This window comes from Heloderma suspectum, chromosome 3 (assembly GCF_057233095.1).
Source record: "Heloderma suspectum isolate Gila_16-S chromosome 3, 16-S_ref, whole genome shotgun sequence".
NCBI lineage: Eukaryota > Metazoa > Chordata > Lepidosauria > Squamata > Helodermatidae > Heloderma > Heloderma suspectum.
Genome location: NC_139460.1, coordinates 177774889 through 177794205, shown reverse-complemented (window position 1 = coordinate 177794205; position 19317 = coordinate 177774889). Strand labels below are relative to the sequence as shown.

The following is a 19317-nucleotide window of genomic DNA, read 5'->3' as shown; positions in this document are numbered from 1 at the left end:
GTGCATTAATGTGCAAAGACAGGGCATTACTCATCTGTTTATTTCCCCATAATAAGAAGTTGCAGTGACATTTTAGCACTTGAACTAATCCAGGTCCCAGGATTTTGTAGGCTCTCTGGTCTTCCTAACTCAGAAACAATGGAGCATGCAAACTAAACTCTCTCCACCCACACACACACACTCACTCTCTCTCTTTCTCTCTCTCTCTCTCTCTCACACACACACACACACACACACAGAACGAACCTTTATTTATTACATCTATAGTGCCCAATAGCCAAAGCTCTCTAGGCAGTTCACAAAAGTTGTTCTTGGGTGCTCTGGGCAAAATGACAATGGTACTGCTGTTCATCAAATAGACACTGCTCAGCCTCACCACCCTCTTTTAAAGGCAGCAAAAGCCAAGCCAAACCTTATATCTCTATTGCAGGGGTAGGCAACCTGGTGCCCTCCAGAAGTTTTGGACAAATCCAATAATCTCTGGCCATTGGTCATGCTAGCTGGGGCTTATGGGAGTTGTGGTCTAAAACATCTGGAGGATGCCAGTTTGTCTACCCCTGCACTACCTGATGACGTCTTATTGAAGATCCAGTCATGGGAAGGGTTTACACCATGGAAATCTTCTGTTTAGCCAGAGCACTGATTTTTACTCCTTCTGGAATAGTCTGCTGCTTCTCTCCATAGATATATTTCCGCCTGCAAAAAGGAGCAGTGGAATCTCCAACCTTCCTATCCAGATTATCTGTAACAGACCTTCAACTGAATGCAGAATGGCTGACTAGGAATGGCTCAGGTTCAGATAGCAAATTTAAGGTCTCACTGCTTGCAGATCTATTCATGAGACCTAGCCTTGGGTGTTTACTCATGAGTAGATCCATGTAGAGAGATTTCGTAATGACTGCTGTTGCTGTTTATTCGTTCAGTCGCTTCCGACTCTTCTTGACTTCATGGACCAGCCCACGCCAGAGCTTCCTGTCACCCCCAGCTCCCCCAAGGTCGCCTCCCCCAGCTCCCCCAAGGTCGAGTCCGTCACCTCCAGAATATCATCCACCCATCTTGCCCTTGATCAGCCCCTCTTCCTTTTGCCTTCCACTTTCCCTAGCATCAGCATCTTCTGCAGGGTATCCTGTCTTCTCATTGTGTGGCCAAAGTACTTCAGTTTTGCCTTTAATATCATTCCCTCAAGTGACCAGTCTGGCTTTATTTCCTGGAGTATGACAGGCTACAGTTTTTCCCAGTTTATCTACCCCAGGAAAGCACTGATGGTTTTGAAAGAAGAATTCCATGAATACCAAACAGATGGAGTTGAAGGAGGAAGGGAAAGGGAAAGTGAGAGGAGCTTTGGTGAGCAAGGCTGTGAGTGTGTGTGTGTGTGTGGGGGGGGACAGATCTGACAAGTAGGTTTTTGAGCAACAACACTGTTGTGGGGTTACCAGCTACCAGTGCAGTGAATCACTGCAGGAGTGTTTCATCAGGTGGAGAACTACCACTGAGTAGGATTCCAGGCTGCTTCTTTCAAAACACAGGCTGGCACTATTCCTTCCTGTGGATCTACTCATCAGTAATCTTGAAATGGAGCTTTCCCTGGCCGGCCGGCCTGTTGCTCTGGATTAGCTAGTTCAGTATGAAGCAACTTGCAGGAGCATTCCCACCCACAGACTTGTTCTTGAGCACTAACCCAGCAGATTCAGACATTGTGAGGAAGTGAAGTTCCTCCATTGCCCAAACACTAGCCAGCAACGTCTCCTAGGACTGGCTAGGAGAACAAATCCCAGGAAAATAAGAGGGTGCATACCCATGCTCATTTTCATGCTAATGCAAATGAAGCTCGTTCAAATGACAGGATTCCAAGATAAGAAAGCAGAAAGAAACAGGCTTTGGCTCTGGATTCTGAGGGGGCCTTTTGGACACATTACACAGCAAAGCAAAACACTACCAAGCTAGTCTCACCACACATACACACCCTGCCCCCACTATGAAAAAAACAGGGAAGGTTTAATCAGATTACCTTTAACTACCAAGTTTACCTAAGGCTTTGCTCTTCTCGTATCTCAAACTTCTTGTTTGCTTTTGCTATCGCAAAGCCTTCCTGGTGACTAAAGACAAAGGTTATGAGGGCCACTTATAATGAATATCAAATTCAATGCATAAAGCCTTCCTTGTCTCAGACAACTGCACCTCCCTATGGTCTCCATAGCACTATAAACCAAAGAGTACATCTTACAGAAAGGGAGTAATAAAACACAACTCAAATAATATTATATACAGAGATTAAAAAAGAAGAAACGCTAGGTGTATACAACAACAGATGGCTACAATAAAGTGATATGGGCGTTAAAGCAACGCAATGTGTCTAAGTTCTCAACCTACGCTTCTTCCTCCGGGAGAAATCCCACAATGGAATTGTGAAGCCTCTAGCTGTATAAGGGACTGCAGGAATTTTTTAATTCAAGGAGAGATGCTGTACAGTGAAATGAAACTTAAAAATGATCGGCCGTGATCAGGGTTGTGTTTATGCTTATTAAAAATACATGGCTAGGCAATCCAAATTCTGCACCAAGAAAAGCTGAACCTGTATAAAATCAAGCAGATTAAGCAAATCTGCACATTTCTCTTACTTTGATTAATTTATTCTGGTCCTGTTAGTCATGGGAAAGGGCAATGGCTATGCAGAACACGCAACCCAACCCCACAACCACTGGAAATTTTATCCAGTTACACCTTTGATTCTGAAGATGCTTTCTTAATGTTTGAACATTCGTTGAAGCATATTCTCTCAACCACGAGGACTAAAACTTGGGAGGCTTTTAAAAAAAAGAAAGCCAAGAAACTCAACCAAACATTCTGCACTTCCTCCCTGCATTTATACTTGAATCACAGCAAAGTATCTACAACATTTGTGCTGAGCTTTTACATAAAACAAGCCTGGTTCTTGTCCATTTGAATATTTACAGGCCAAGGGTCTTGGCTTGTAAATGGTTTGCCCAAATGCTCCCAAGTAATCTATAACTAGTGTCAAACTAGTTTACTACAGTAAAACTACACTGAATTCTACTGTTGGTATTGAGAAGAACCCAGCATTTCCAAACAGTATGTGTTTTCCAAACAGGATCTCTTAGTCCATCCTTCCAAACTACATACCATGCTTCCAACAGCACAGAGCCCTAATAAATGGCTTGTAGCAGTTTAGGTTCCAGGATTAGATTATCACCCCATCTCCTTATTTCAAGATAAATTAAATACATCTTTTCACACACGAGGCCTTAAGGGAAGCTCCAATGAAGTTGGCCTTTTCAGAAGGTAAATGTTGAAAGAGCAGGCAGACAGGTATTAAAGGAAGGGGTGTACTCAAGTCACAGTAGCAGGAAAACATGTTAGAATGTTCTTTAAAATGGAATCTCCTTCTGTAGTAGAGTTTATCCTTACATTTTGTGTAACTAAAGATTCCAGTTCTTTAAAATGGAATCTCCTTCTGTAGTAGAGTTTATCCTTACATTTTGTGTAACTAAATGTTGTTTGTTTATTTAAAAGAAAATGATTAATGCCATTTCTATTCAGTCTTTATAACCTTATATTAATAATATAGTAAAGCCTTCCCTTACACCCCCTTCCTTTTCCAAGTCATCTCCTTCTCCCCTTTCCAGCTCCCATGGGGCTATACTGGCATGGGAATGGTGTGGCTAGTGCTTGTATTCCTGCTACCCCTCACATGCTCATTTGAAGTAAGCACCTCTTCTGTCTTCCTTGCAAAACATGGTATACCATATACCTGAAGTAATTCAGCCCCCAATTTGCTTGTTACATCTTTAAAAGGTTTTCATGAAATATTTCATGAAAATATTCATAATCGAATTGCAATTTGAAGTTGCAGTTTTTAAGATGATGTTGAAAAAGCACAGGATCATTACTTATCACTGTTAAACTATAGGATATCTCTACTAGAGCATGGGAAAACTCCTGCTGAACTTTTTATTTGGAAGGGTTATTTGAACAAAGCTGACCTGATTATTAGAAGGTGAAAGAGTTGGGCAGTCAGTCTGTCTGCAGAACGAATATATGATACACAACAAAATGGCTATTATGACAAGGTATGACAAGGTATCAAGGTACCATTGCAGGCAAGTAACCAGCTGCGCATCTATAATGGCTCAGCATGCACACCATTAGCTAGAGTCTCCACGATCCTACATGGCAACTTCTGATGGACAATCATGTAGAACACATCTTTCATTAATTCCAAGAGCACGAAGGAGTTCAAATCCAAGGACTTGCAGCCTGAACAGAATACTAAACCTGTACAGTCTGAACTAAGCAGTGACCAGCTGAAGTGAAAGCCAGCACCAGGCAAAGGATACGAGTCCTATGAAGATCTGTAAGACTACATAAAGCACCAAAGAATATGACTGAGAACAGGAGCCATTTATCTTGGGCTTTTGGGTGCAGATTTATGCTGTTGATTATGCCTCTCTCTCTCCCTCTAGCATTATACTGCAATCCTACCCACACTTCCCTGGTAGCAAGTCCCATCACTGTCATGCCTTGACTAGGCCCAGGCCAGGAAGTCTCCTCCCCTGATGAAGATTTCAAGTCCGAACACCCCAACACCCATCTCTGGCATTCCTGTAGGCACCCCTCACACCCCCAAAGAGGCTACACTAAGCCTTTCAGCACCAGTGGTCCTTGAAGGGGCTCCTGACGTACTTACCTCACATGTGGAGTCAGAGAAGGAGGCCAAGTGACCACCCAGTCCTAGAAAGCATCAGCACTAAAAGGTGCAAGCAGCCTTCCACTGGCAAAACAGATGCATGGGGGCCCAAAGAGGCCAGACTCCTCATGGGTAAGGGGGCTCCTCGGAAGGAGGAGGATTCCTCAGGAGCAGGAAGCCTGGCGGACTGGGCTGTTTGCAGCAGGACTCTGAAGTTCAGGCTACATAAGCCTTCAGGGATAGTCTATCCACTGTTGGAACCACACTGTTCCCATGCTCTGTATAACCCAGTTGCTTGGTAAGCCCCCTATGTTTCTGACTCCTTGCTACTAGATTTACCTTGTATCTGGAACTGCACTTGTCCCTTGGCTTTCTACTCTGTGTTTGACCTTGGCTCTGACCAATGACCCTGCTAACGAGTTGTGCTCTCTGTCCGACTGCCCTTGCAGGTTTGATCTCATGCTGTTTGGAACTCTGTATTTCAGCTGGCCCTGCGACCTCCAGTGCCTGACCAGCCTGCACTTTATTCTGGGTTTGGCTTCTGTGCTGCATTTGGGTTGGGGGCTTGGACCAAGCTCAAACAGGACAACTGGGCCTGGGGCAGCTCCCTAAAACCAGGAGCTGGGCCTGAGTCCCACTGAAGTCAGTAGGACTTAGTTCTGAGTAGACATATATCAATTACATTTTTGTAACCACGTATTACTATTCTATATAATGGGATAGGGGTGCTGTAATAGGTGAGAGATGCATGTTGGAAGGAACCTTACCCTCACAACATCTTAAAGGGACAACCTTTATTGGTTGTATACTGTATCAATATACTGATGAAACCCGGTTCTATATTTTGATGTTTAAATATCCATCCAGGGGCTGCTGCTGTGGTGGGTGGGAGAAGGGCCCTCAAAAACTACAACCTAATTTGGGGGGAGGGAGATTATTGGGAGCAGCTTTTTCTCTTTTTTAAAACTTTTGTTAGTGGATTTCACGGCACCTTTTCACTTTCCTTTTAGTTTGGTTGCCTAGTTATTTGTCTCTTTCACTTGTTTTTACTGTATTTCATTTATTCAAGAAAACTATCTTGCTTTTCCTCAGAACAGCTAATTGATATAAACTAGAAAGAATCCATACATAACCTGTTTTAGTCAGACATTTTAAGCTGCGGAAAGACATCTAAAATGTTTAAAATTAAATAAGAGCAGCCCTGCTGGATAGTGGCCAACTAGTCCACCACCCTGTTGCCAACAGCCAGATGCTTCCAGGAAGCCCAGAAGCGGGGCGTAAAGGGAAGAGCCCCCCCACTTTGCCGCTATACCCACGCTTGCAACTGGTGTTCAGAGGCATACTGCTTCTCAACTTGGAGGTTCTATTGCCTCAGGGATGTGGAATGTGTAGTCCTCCTGATGTTGCTGGACTGCAACTCCCATCAGCCCTAGCTAACATAGCCAATGGTGGAGAATGAAAGGAAAAGTCCCAACATCTGGAGGGCCACACATTCCCAATCCCTGTATTAACTCTTAATAAACCTATCCTCCGTGAATGGAAGCGATGTGGCCAAGAAACAAGAGCAGCGGAACCCTATTTATTGTTCCCTCCACAAAAAGAGAGAGATTGTACCCAAGCATTCAGCAGAAGGCTTTACATGCAGGCAACTGAATGTGAGTAGCTCCACCTTCTCCACAGAATCAGGACCCCTGTTTGTGCAAGATTTCCTGACTGTGTGTAGAAACTCTTTTCACACCTTGATGAACATGAAGTATTTGTGATCCTGCTCTTCCCCCCGCCTGTTCACTGTGAAGGAAACAAGTGCATAGAACTCTGGAATACTCTCTTGAACAAAAACAAAATTTCCATCTGTAGCCTAAAATAGTTAGCAGACAATCTCCTGCATTCTTCATAGCATTCAGAATATCACACCTGATACTTAGGACCCTTTCCTTAATAGTGCCAGCCTGAGGCAGACTGGAAAATGTAGCATTATCACCACCCCAAGATAGCTCACTTCAATAATGTATTTATTTAAAGCATTTTTACCCTGCCCTTCAGCCAAAAAGGCCGCTAGAGTGGCTTACATAAGATCAATAAAAACCAAGGCAGTTCCTGCCCATAGACTTACAATCTAAAAGGACATGATCCAAAAGGAAAAAGGGATGAGGAAAAAGAGGGAAACAGATTCCATGAGGATGAGACCAATACATTTATGTACAGCAGCTCAAAATTAAGCAGGTAAATATTGGCCATCCTCTATCTTAAAACAACAATGTTATCAACACCTTCTTAAGTTTTACTCCAATAACACTGGAAGCTTGCACTCAAATAACTGGCTGGTTAGTTCAAACCAGTATGTGAAATTAGTATGTGAAATACTGGTTAGTTCAAACAAGTATGTAAAATTCAGTGTCTAGAATTCCAGTACTGCTTGGCCATCAGAGCTGTGATGGCATAATTACTTCGGCTGTTGCTTCTGCCTTCTATACAATCCTCTTGGAAGACCCCTCAGGGTCTAGAACTGGTACCCATAAACCTTCTTGCTCCCTACTCCAGTCCCCAAAGCTTCTGACTCCCCTATCTGCCCTTCCATCAGGCACCTTTATTTCACTCCACTACTTGCTCTGACCCTTTCCTTCAGCCACTTTGCCTCGGAGTCTCTTTGCCAATTAGGTTCACTACCTTCTGGGGCCTCCTCTTAATCAGCTTTCCAGTCCCTCATCTGACCCCCACAGATCCTTCTTCCAGAGGCCCGTATGAGGCATGGATCCCAGACACACTGACAACTATCCCTTCTCACAGAAGTCAATCTGTGAACTTGGGACAGCTTTGTTTCTCAAATAACTGGAATGTTCCAGGCCATCATACCAGCTCAGCCAATCAGTGCCACTGATCATGCTAGCTGGGAATGGAGGGAGTTGTATCCAACACAGCTGGAGCACACTAGGTTGGGGAAAACTGATATTGTCTTTCAACAAACAAAAAATGTAATTAGATGTGGGTTTTTTAAAAAGTGCTCTAAAAAGATTAAAGCAGCAAGATTACAAATCTTGTTCACACCACACAACAGCATATTACAAAACTGTCGGGTTCCAATTATAGCGTCAAAATGATCCTATTTTAAATAAGTGATTTATAGCATCTTTAAAGCATGCCCGTCTAATGAGCAGATGCAAAAACTAAACTTACTACAGAAATTCAGTAGTAATTTCAATTCTTAAGATTTGCATGCCATATTTTAACTTTTCTTTTTACAGAAAATGCACAGAATCCCATAACAGAAAATGTAATTGTGGTCATTAATAAAAAAACAAGCTCAAGAATAAGTCTTCTCACAATATAAAATTCTGGATGAGACCTTTCACTTTCCCAAGTGCTGCTCCTGCTGCTGCATGACCACCATGGACCTTAAGTGGGCTCACCCGGGCCTCTGCACAATCTCAACTGAAATGAACAGAAGACAGCCAAAACCCATGGTTTGAAGCTGGCTTGTTTCAAACAAACTATAGTTACATTTAACCACTGTCTGCCAGACTTCAGACCTAGCAGAAGCTGTGGTTAATCAAAAACAGAAGGGAATGCTTCCAATTCCCTCCTAACAGCCACTGCAGCTAATTCCTGTCAGGATAAACCATGGTTTATTGCAGCCTTCCCCAACCTGGCACCCTCAAGATGTATTCACTGGCTGGGGCTTATAGGAATTGTAGTCCAACACATCTGAAGGGTGTCAGATTGGGGAAAGCTGGGTTATTGTGGCCTCCAAACCACATGGGAGCATTGAGGGTCCCCTGACCAATTCTGCCATTGCAACAAGAGGAAAAAGGAGCTGTTCCTGTTTCTCCAACATCCAGAGCATTCCAGGAGTTCCAAGGTCTTGCCATCCATAAGGCCCCTCCTCCACTTTGTACATTAAAGATGAAGTGCAAGCTACCTGCACTTTCCTTTCCCCAACTTGTTTTAGCATCCAAATCAGTTCTAGTTTAATTCACGCAGGGATTTCCACCCCTCCCCCACCACCTTTTTTTGCACTTTGGGGGACTGTGCTTTTAATCCTAGTACAACGCTGATATTTTAAAATATTAATTTGTGCTAGTCTAAAAAAAATAGGTATAATTTTATTGCTTTTTAAACTACTGTAAGCTGTTGAAAGCCCATGGCATGAAGGCTGAGGTACAACTATTTCAAAAAAACCAAACATATGGTTCAGATGGTTTCCTCATCTTCTCCCACAAGTGTTTGTTGTTCTTTACACATTACAGATGCTTATAGCTGCAAACTAACAAATTCCATCTCAAGTACAGGTCCAGAACACTTATTATATAGGGTGAGAAAACTTTCCTTCATTACAGGGCAATGGGTTCTTTCTATACAAGAGTTTTAAAAGTAGGTGCTTGGAGGTCGCCGTGTGATTGGAGCAGAACACCTCATGGACATCTTAAAATGGGCCACTGGTATTTCTGTCTGTTGTCTAACAACACAGTTAGCGCTACTTGACATTCACCAATCGTACCAAGTAATATCTTTATTTGAATACGAATGCAAATTGCAAGAGCTTTTTTATCCCAACATCTATTCTGTAGCTGCTGAATAGAGTGACCACATGTTCAAGGCTGCAAAAGAGTTCACTGACCTCCCTAATCATCTCTGCCATTGCTAGTGAATGACATACACGGTCAATTCTGTCTTGCCTCTCCACTTTCATTCATAAAAAAAATTGACATTGTTCTTCTTGCAGCAGTCCTGAGAAAAAGAAAAGGAGAGAAATTCAGCCCAGATGAGGCCCCCAGCATTTTCAGTTTGGATTCTATTCAGCAACAACCCCACCATCTGCCTTCTTCCTGCTAACAGCAGAACACCTCCCTGTAGAGATGTTAGAATTTGCGCCACCTCCACTAATAGCTAGTATTCATATTAGCAAACATACACATTCCTTCAGAATGCCTCCTTTCAATGTGTGTTTTATGTAGCTGAGCAGAAGCACAAGGCAGTAGCTGTTACAACCTTCACAGCCCCGTGTGGAGAATTAGATCACTAGGGAAAAATGCTTCCAAGCCCCTTTATGGAAAATAAGGTCTTGGACTGTTAAATGCAAAAGCTGCTGAACAACAAGCCTCAGTAATGAACCAATACCCCATGGTCCATTTGACCAGGAGAAAGTGTTTGCTAGTGACTGTGCAATTTACAGATTTAAAAGTAAACTTGTGTATTATGCTTGGCACTGGATCTCTGTCTTCTTTATACAAGTCATTCAATACAACCTTTTCTCAAAGATAACTTCTATATCTTTACTTCATTCAAAAATTGGGAATGGGCAGTTAAACACTGCAAGCTAGCTTTTAAAAAGTCTGCTAGCCATCCTTCTGTGCCAAAACACATATACACCAAAATGCTTTAATAGCCTTACCAGCAGAGAGAAATCCTGCCTGTGTTGCTAAGTGTTATAAACAACTGGAACCAATGTGAATTCTATTTAGGAATTTTTTCTCTGCAAAGACTGAATTCATTTGTTGCTATTTATTCCGGTGGGGCTATACCAGCTTACATCCCAAATCTTAGGCAAATTTCTTGGAGAGAAATTACTTCCAGCAAATCTCATCCCCAAATGAGTACACATAGGATAGGGGAGTAATAGTTGTACTCAGGTGGGGCTATTTTACATATTACACAGGGGCAAATTCAGGTTTCCCACCTTGCATATAGCTGGCAATGAACCACAGCCAATCCCTCATCATGGTGTATTTGTACTATACATATGTTTGTTGCATTTACATTTAAGTGTACACTTAAAAAAAAACCCCACATATTGTGTGAAGAGCCCCTGGGAATCCATAAAGCCATGAGATCTTTGGCCCGGAGTTCATAAAAGCACACAGCTCTCTTCTCTAGGAATGGAAAGATATTAAAGGTATTATTGCCAGCAGCGTCTCTGTAAGTTCTATAGATTTAATTCAAGACATCTCCATTGGCCCTCCTATCTTAACATGCTGAAAAACGGTACACCATTCAACTGGCTATTCCTTAACAACAGAGGTCAATGTGAGTGATGCCCTATTTCCAACAGTAGCAGCAATATGAGAGAGCAGGTCACATGTAGCCCTGTAGTGCAAAAACCTTAGTAAATGATACAACTTTGTTAAAAAGATTACAGATTTCAGTAGATCTAGTCTAAACCTGAGCAATTCCAAACAACTAGCAGAGAGGAATATGATGTTATACCATACTTTAAAAATCTAATTATACTAGTAAACACCTGGTATGTTCCACTACACAAGCTACTAGTTTCACTTTTATATACACAATTCATCTACGCTGATGAAGCTGCTGAGATGTTGCTTCATAATTCAACTAATTTGATTATGGGAAAATGAGCCAGATGATTTTCATCAAGAATCTAGCATTTTATTTGGTGTTTTTTTAAATAACAGAACCACATATCTGAGTGTACTATAGAAATAATCTCCCACTTCAAGTTGCTATGAAGCACATTTATCTCATTTTTTTGGCAATTTCAACAGGTTTATGATGTTTCAATCCCAAACAATTAAAACTTGATGTAGATAGAAGTTTTGTGAAAGAAAAAGGTTCTACCTTCCATTACTGGTCTTTTTTGTTTTTCAAATAAATGGGTAGCATTGCACAATGAATCTCTGTTCAGTAAGTAGGTTTTCCTGTGTTCAATAGGGCTTGCTTCAAGGGAAGTGTGCTCAGGATTCCGCAGACACAAAGTGAGGAATATCAGAGCAAAATCAGTTTTCTATAATGTCCTTTTTCTCCTTCAAATACCCTTGTGTGCAAACAGGAAACATTAACTCTTCTTCTGATTATTAGTGTTTACCAATGAAGGGAAAAAAGAAAGATCCTAATGATCGTTCTCCCAGTATTTTCACAATTTAAGCAACTTTCTACAATGAGTTTGCAACTTTAAATGGAAGCAGTTGAATATTTAAAAGATTTATCATCAATATCCATGTCTCCCCTAGTTCAATTTCTAGCTTCCCAGAGACCAAACACAACCTTATCTCCCCCACTGCTTTCAATACTGGCTCAGACTGAAAGATACCACACCACAAAACACAGCATCCACCTTGCACATGAGATCAGAAAATGGGCTCGAATTAAGGGAAGGTCTTGTTTCTTCCAAGTCAGGATTTTAAAGTTTCAAAAGTAGATCACATTTTAAGTAGATATTTTTGTGTTGCCTGAACATCCACTATCTTCAGAATGGAAGACAAGTTACATTATTAAGCAACTGTACGTGTTCGCACTAGTATTTGCCATTTGTTTACTGCTGCAATGACAACTGGAGGCGCTCCTGTTTACTGGAGGGTTTGACTTTGGCCAGTGGCAGTCTGGTGTTGAAATACTTCTGATGGATAGTTTGCAAGCGTCACAGAGAAAGCATAACCTGAAGTTAGTGCAAAAGAGGAACTAACTATTCTGTCCTTTAGAGCAGAAATAGTTGGGATGAACACTTTTTGAGAACAAATTCCACAGAAATAGCTGTGTTAGTATTTAATAACAAAAAACAACAGAGACCTGTGGCACTGTAAGAACTAACAGTTATTGTGGTATGACCTTTCATAGGCAATAGTCTGTTTTTCAGAGGCTGCATCCTCAAGTACTTTATACCATGCAAAAGAATATAGGAACAGCCACCACATTTTCCCCTCAGCATAAGGGCAGAGCAGAGGTGAACAGCAGCAGTTTTATCTCCACTGAAGAAGCAGGAGGAAAAGCATACACAATAATAATGCTGACATACATTGTGGGGGTGGGGGGAGACAACTGCTGCCATTTGAAAGGGAAGTGCAAAGGCCTCCAACTAACTTGAGCAGCAAAGTTACCAGCTCAAGCCCAAATCTTCTATTTCAGGCAAACACCCAAAGCCTGTACCCATATGATGTGGTTACGCATCATTTAGTATATACTAACTAAAAATCTATTGACAACATTCATTCACTGCAAAGTCATGGTGTCTCATCACCACATAGTTATACCTATAAGCAATTCCATTAGGACTTAATCAACTCCAAATGTAACACAAGTTTCCCCCCATGGAAACAGGTATAATATGATGGCAGGACACGAAGAAAGCAAATGGTATCAGCAGCTAAAATTGTTTAATTGTTATGAACTGCCCGGAGAGCTTCAGCTATTGGACAGTATAGGAATGTAATAAATAAATAAATAAATAAATAAATATGGTAGATTAGCCACTGCACAGGGGAAGTTTTCCCGGCCACCTTTTGCTCTAACAGCGTGTTTGCCTGGTAGAGCACCAGGCAGGGCCCTGGGCATTTCCTAAGGTTGCCAGCCAGTGAACCCAAGTTGGCAACAGAACACAGGGTCCACAACAGACCTGACCCATGGCATTACAGAAGACGCCCTCCTGTCCACAAATTTCCTTACCTGATGGCTCTCTCGTAAACCTGTTGTCAGCGTCTGAAATAGGCAACCTGGTTGCTGGAAGACTGCTGACAGTCGCCACCAGGAAAAAGCAGACCAATGTTCCCCACACAGCATTCATTCCTCTGCTCTCACTTCGAGAAAGCCAACATTGGATAGTGGTTGTAGCGCTGTCTTGGCCAGCATCAGCCATCCTCCAGATGCATGGTGCCCCTTGAGCTGGAGTCGCTTGCTTCTGCCCCACAAAGTGGTGCTGTGCCCTGCAACGGGGTCAAGAAATAGGACAGATGCACACCTGTTGAGTGTTGCCACAAGGACTGCAAAGGAAGCCACACAGAGAGCTCCAATTCCTTTACGAGCCCAGACAACATGGTGGTTTGAAAGCTAAGCATGCCTCACCACCCTCCACTTTTTAAGGTTAAAAGAGATGTGTTTCATAACTAATGCTCCCCTCCCATTATTATTATTATCATTATCATTATTACGTTTAAGAGCCAAGCAAGGTTTCTTTTCTATTTTATTTTTATCCTCCTTCGAAGTAAGTTTTGGGGGGCACCTTCCCTTCCTTGCTCGATTTGCTCTCGCTGCAACCCAGCGAGGTAGGTCAGGCATCGTTCCCGGGTTGCTAGAGAGGCGGAGAGCGCGAGAGCCCGCGCGGCAAGTCCAGGGACAGCCGAGGAGCCCGTGCGTTTAGCCCTCTCCCCCAGCTGACGCGTCCATCACCCCGGACCACGAAGGTCCCGCGGGCTTCTCCTCCTCCGCGGGACGAAGAGCTGCCACGACCCCTCCCGGGGCGTTCGGAGCGACTCCAGCCAGGGTCACGAAAGGGTGAGAGCGGCCCCGGTGAGCTCGGACACCCGCCGGGGAGGAGAGGGGAGGGGAGCCTCTACTCCAGCACCAGCGAGCGGAGCAGCCCGCCCCGCCCGCTGCACCTACCTGCAGCCGCGCTGCTGCTCGGTGCCGCTGCTGGAGCCCTTCTGGGCAAAGGCTGCGGCTGCCTCGCTCGCCAGCCTGCCGGCCCCGCCTTACTCGAGGGGTGGGCGGGCAAGCTCCCCAGCGGCGAAGGGGCGGTCCGTCCTCTCGCCCGGGGCACGCGGCAGGCAAAGCAGGGGCCGGCGCTGGGGCCTTTCCCCTCCCCTCGGCGAGGGCGAGGCTCGTCCCGGGGGAGCCTACCTGGGGAGCAGCGAAGGGGAAGCCCGCCTTCCCGGGCGCCCCTCCGGGGCTTTCCTGGACGGCGGGCAGTCCCGCGGCCAGACCGAGCAGCCGCGTTATTCCCCCTCTCTTGTGCCGCGGGCGGGCGGGCGGGCAGACTTGGGCAGAAGGGTCCGGGCACGAAATCCAGCCCAGCTTGAAAGCCGCCTCCTTCGCAAGCTTTCCAGACGAGACCGTTTTCTCGCGGGAGGGGGGGCGGGTTGGCGGCCGCCCAAATTTGGCTGAGTAAGAAATCTCACACACAAACAAGCACACAGTCGGGCCGGGCGGGGCCGCGCTCGCTCGCCCGCCGCCTGCCCTGAGCACGTGGTCTGGCGCTCTGTCGCCGGAACCGTCGCCCGCTGGCTGCCTGTGCGGAATCAGCTGGTGTCTCCTCCGGGGCTGCGGCACCTCTGGGCTGGCTCTTCTCCCCCGGGCCGGGACACGCCCTGAGCCGGGTGATGTGGACGTTGTCGTCTGGAGACTCCTGCCCGAGAGAGCAGAGCAGGGGCTGGGCTCGGCTGGCAAGCGGGTTGGCGCCCCCCCCGCTCCACCCGACGCGCTTCTCTGAACGCATTTCTGAAGTGCCAAGTTCCGAACTGGCTGTCAACACGCGACTTTGCACAACAACTGAAACACCGATGCTCCCAGAACGGCGAAGTGCAAACCTCAGCAGGCACTCCACTGGAAATAAATGGCTGCATCTTGGGAACAGGGAGTTCTGTGGGAGATTTCTCGTTCTAAGAGACGTGTGAGGGCTACTAACGCAAAAAGTAATTTCAGTAATAATTACTTTACTAGGCTAACATTTATTTTATTTGGAAATGAAGTGAATTTGAAAGAAATAATTCAGAGTTATATAAACTTCCCATTGCAATGAGAAAAAGCTACAAAAATGTTGACCCTGAGCATCATGTGTGTTTATTGGTGCTGTTATAATTCTGTTCTTGTGCCGAGACTTGACTCTGCATCTAATACTATGATGGTGCTGAACCCACTACATGAAATCAGTGGATCATATGTCTAAGTAGAACCTTTGCTACTGAATGATTCTACTGTTTTCACTGAGTGCTTTTAAAAACTTCATTATCGGTGAGCTAAAATGTTACAAAGATAACTGTGATGGCACCAGGCTCTTTGTGACACATACACATCCGCATCAGGATACATCTTTTGAAGCTAAGATGTAATTTCTTCCACAATTTATATAATCCCCTGCTCTGCTTGACTCACACAATTCATTGGCAGCAGTATCCTATCCTAAGTAAGTCCCATTGAGTTCTGTAAGATGCCCAATAGAATGTCCTAACTTAATAAATGAAGGAGGACAAGAAGAACCAGCCTGACCAGGATTAGGAAAATGTTGTTTATTAAATTTATGTGTCACTTCCCACCTCAGAAAGCAGTCTCAAAGCCACTTACAGACGCACACGTGCGCACAGAAATAAATACAACAGAGGGAGCAATCCTATGGCCACTAGACAGCAGCTAGATGGCTATGGGATATCTGGTTTTATGGGAAACAACCTCAGAGCCCGCACCCCGAGGTCAGTTCCCAGAGAACTGACCTCCCCACACTTGTGCACTGCCTCGGAGGCAGTGCGGAACAGCCCCATCCTCCATGCTTGTAAGAGGAGCGTGGAGCAGTCAGAAAGGGGCATTCTGGGGGTTGTTCTGGGGCGGGGAGGGCAGGAATGCCTGTACGGCATATCCAATGTGTTGTACAGCAGCCTCCTCCCCTGCTCTGCCCTCCCGCGGCTAGACAGTCGAAATTGGCTGTCTAGCCAAAAATGCAGGACAAGAGAAGCACAGAGGGAACGATCCACTCCGTGCTTCTCCTGCCCTGCATTGGATAGGCAGTCGCCTATCTGAATAGGATTGCGCCCTCATTTAACAAAAAAACCAAAATCCATATAAGCCATAATCAGCACAATAATAAAAATATAAACCACGATGTTCCAGATTCCTAAGCTACAGTGGGCAATGCATTCCTTTTGGTACCTTATTCCCACACCTGCACAGCTGCCAGGTGTGTTGCCTGATTGTTCACTGTGATCTTCCCTGTGGCAAACAGGTTGTTTTCCCCCCTCCCTCAGACCTAGCAAAATGGACAGGACAGCATCTGTGGGAGTTAGTGGTCAGCTGACTGCTAGTGGCCCTTGTTAAGGCTGCAGGTGGGCACCCAGTGGGCACACCAACTGTTTCTCTAGGGTTCCTCCTAAATAAGTAAGAATCCTTAGGCTTCTCTTATGCCTGGATAGAAAGCAGGATATGGCTTGGACACATCCATGGAGGGTGCAATGCTATCGGGATAGGCAGCTGCCTCTGAACCCAGAGGCGACCGCCCGCCTATCCAATGCAAGGCAGGAGCAGCACGGAGGGGATCGCCCCCACTGTGCTTCAGCCACCCTGCATTCACGGCTGGACAGCTGATTTCGGCTGTCTAGCCACAGGAAGTCGGAACTGGGTGTGTGTCAGACACCAGATAACGCATAGGAAGCATCGGAAAGGCACTTCCCCCCGCTCCCAGGATCGCCCCATTTTTGCTGCTCCGTGCTCCTCTTATGAGCATGGGGCCGATCCGCGCTGCCTATGAGGCAGCTTGGGAGCGGATGGATGTCAGTTCTCAGGGAACCAACCTTGGAGCACGGGCTCTATCCTATTGCCATCTAGCTGCTGACTAGCGGCCATAGGATTGCACCCTAATTTGCTTAAAAAATAATAGGCACGAGCTGTTTTCAATTCATCATTTTAAGATAATGTAAATAAGCAGATCAGAGAAATCTGTGATTGGATCTTATCATATATAAATTAAGAGAGCAATCCTATGTTCCCTAGAAAGCATCTGTGGGACATAGGATTTTTGGTTTCTGGGCTCTGACCTCAGATCCAAGAAATTGCACTCCCTGCTAGGGATGTATGAAAGTCACTTACCTTTTAACGAAATGTGATTCGAGGTGGGGGGGAGGCGCTCCGTCCCTCCCCCCGAAATTCTGGCCGGGGGGGGAGGTGCTCCGTCCCTCCCCCCCGAATCCTGGCCGGCCGGGTCCGCAAATGGTGGCGGCCGTAGCCGCCGCCGTTTGTGTCCCTGCAGTCAGCCATGATAGGCTACGTAAATGTTTACGTAGTGTATCACGGCTGAGTAAAAAAAAAACCCGCGGGTACGCAAATGGCGGCACCCATGGGCGCCGCCATTTGCGTACGCGCGGTTTTTTTTTTTACTCAGCCGTGATAGGCTACGTAAACATTTACGTAGCCTATCACGGTATTTTTTTAAAATCTAGCCATGATAGGCTATGTAAATCTTTACGTAGCCTATCACATTTTTTTTTTTTTTACTGGAAATGGCGGCGGCAGCAGCCGGTCGAAAGACCGGCCGCTGCAGCCGCCGCCGAACCGCCGCCACTGCCAGGAAGATTCGCCCAAGGTAAGTCCCGTCCCGGGGGGGGGCGGGGGGGCAGACCGTTTCGCCACTGATTTCGGGGGGCCGAATGCACTGGCATTCGGCCTCCCCGAGATTCGTGGCGAAATTCTCTAACATCCCTACTCCCTGTCCCTTGTAGCCAGTGCAGTTTTCTCTGTGCCAGCTATGTCTTCGCACTCAGAAAAGTGTAGCCCTAGGGTGGTCCTAGGGGAGGGGAGGAGACAGTGGAAGCTGTGTTACACAGCTTCCTATGCCCCACGTGGCCTCCCACTCTCCTGCTCCAAAGCTCCCTGGTTAGACAGGCAAAATTGCCTGTCTAAGCAAAAACGCAGGGTAGACGGTGCACAGAAGTGAGGATCGTACCCATCCTCCAGCTGCCCTGCATTGGATAGTTGTCAGCCTCCAAGTTCGGAGGCTGATCACTTATCTCCATAATATTGTGCCCTAAAAAACTTAAACACAGCTACTGGGGGATCTGGATCAATCGCAACAGCGGCCTGTTACAGCATATTGCTAGTAATGCTGGGTGCAACTCCACCTCCTTTTATACCTTAATGTACTTTTACTGAGATGCCAGACTTGGTTATGTTGTCCATTTCAATCAGTGATTGGTCACTGCCTTGATTTTATCTGTGCCTATTCTCACCTCTCCATACCTTCAACGTCAGTTGTTTTATTCACCACCGTCATGGAACCGCTGTTTTCCACCAGTGTTCTTACCACACCATCTGTTACGTTCTCGGCGTGCGCCTCGGCGTCGCGCCAAGTGCGACGCTAAGTGCGCACTTAGCGTCGCACTTGGAGTCGCGTGGGACCTGAAGACCTACCCACCTGCTTCTCCAGAGACACCAGCAGCCACAATACCAGCAGCAAATAGCGGCAGCAGAGGGCAGCAGCTTTAAAGACAAGGGGAAAGGTGCAAACGTGGACTTTATCTGCTCCTTCTTAGCTGCTGTTCTCTTTTATCTCTTTTATCTTTTATATTCTTTTAAACTGTTGTGCTATTTATATCTTAACATTTTAATATGTGCCTGGGAGGACTATTGGGCAACTCAGGGAGTCAGAGAGGTGCCACCATAACTGTGGTCACGGGCAGGGGGAGGTATGGAATTGGGGGATTAACAGGCCAGCTGAGGAGAAGAGGGGCTAGACACCTTACAGCTGTCCCCTCTTCTGGTTCTTCCCCCAACCTGATGGTTCCTGGCAGCCTTACCAGTCTGCCCTCGGGTCTGGTGGTGCTGCTGCTGAATGCCAGGTCGGCCCAAAATAAAATCTCCCTCATCCATGACTTGACTGTGGATGAGGGGGCTGACCTGGCATGTATTACTGAGACCTGGGTGGGGGAACTGGGAGAGGTCACTCTCTCCCAGCTGTGCCCTCCTGGGTACTTGGTGCAGCACCAACACCGACTTGAGGGTCGGGGAGGGGGGGTTGCTGTGGTCTATAGGAATTCAGTCTCCCTCTCCAGGCTTCCTGTTCATTCGAGTGCAGATCTTGAGTGTTTGTACCTTGTGTTGGGTACCCGGGACAGATTGGGGATTCTGTTGGTGTACCACCCACCCCGCTGCCCATCAGACTCCCTGCCTGAGCTGACAGAGGTGGTCTC

General features: G+C 45.8%; 1 protein-coding gene across 6 annotated transcripts in view; it reads right to left on the bottom strand.

Moving 5' to 3' along the window:
• Positions 1 to 14626, bottom strand: part of FGFR3 (fibroblast growth factor receptor 3) — a 69606-nt gene extending 54980 nt beyond the window's left edge. For 4 of the 6 annotated variants that reach the window (XM_084845013.1, XM_084845012.1, XM_084845014.1 and 1 more), the window contains exons 1-2: positions 14033 to 14112; positions 13100 to 13356 (exon numbers count right to left, since the gene is read on the bottom strand). In XM_084845013.1, coding sequence (XP_084701139.1) covers positions 13100 to 13289 — 190 coding nt within the window. In that variant the 5' untranslated portion in view covers positions 13290 to 13356; positions 14033 to 14112. Of the gene's footprint in view, positions 1 to 9320; positions 9431 to 13099; positions 13357 to 14032; positions 14117 to 14269 lie in introns of those variants that run through there. The other 2 variants (XM_084845017.1, XM_084845016.1) reach the window with 2 other exon arrangements.
• Positions 14627 to 19317: the final 4691 nt, after the last annotated feature.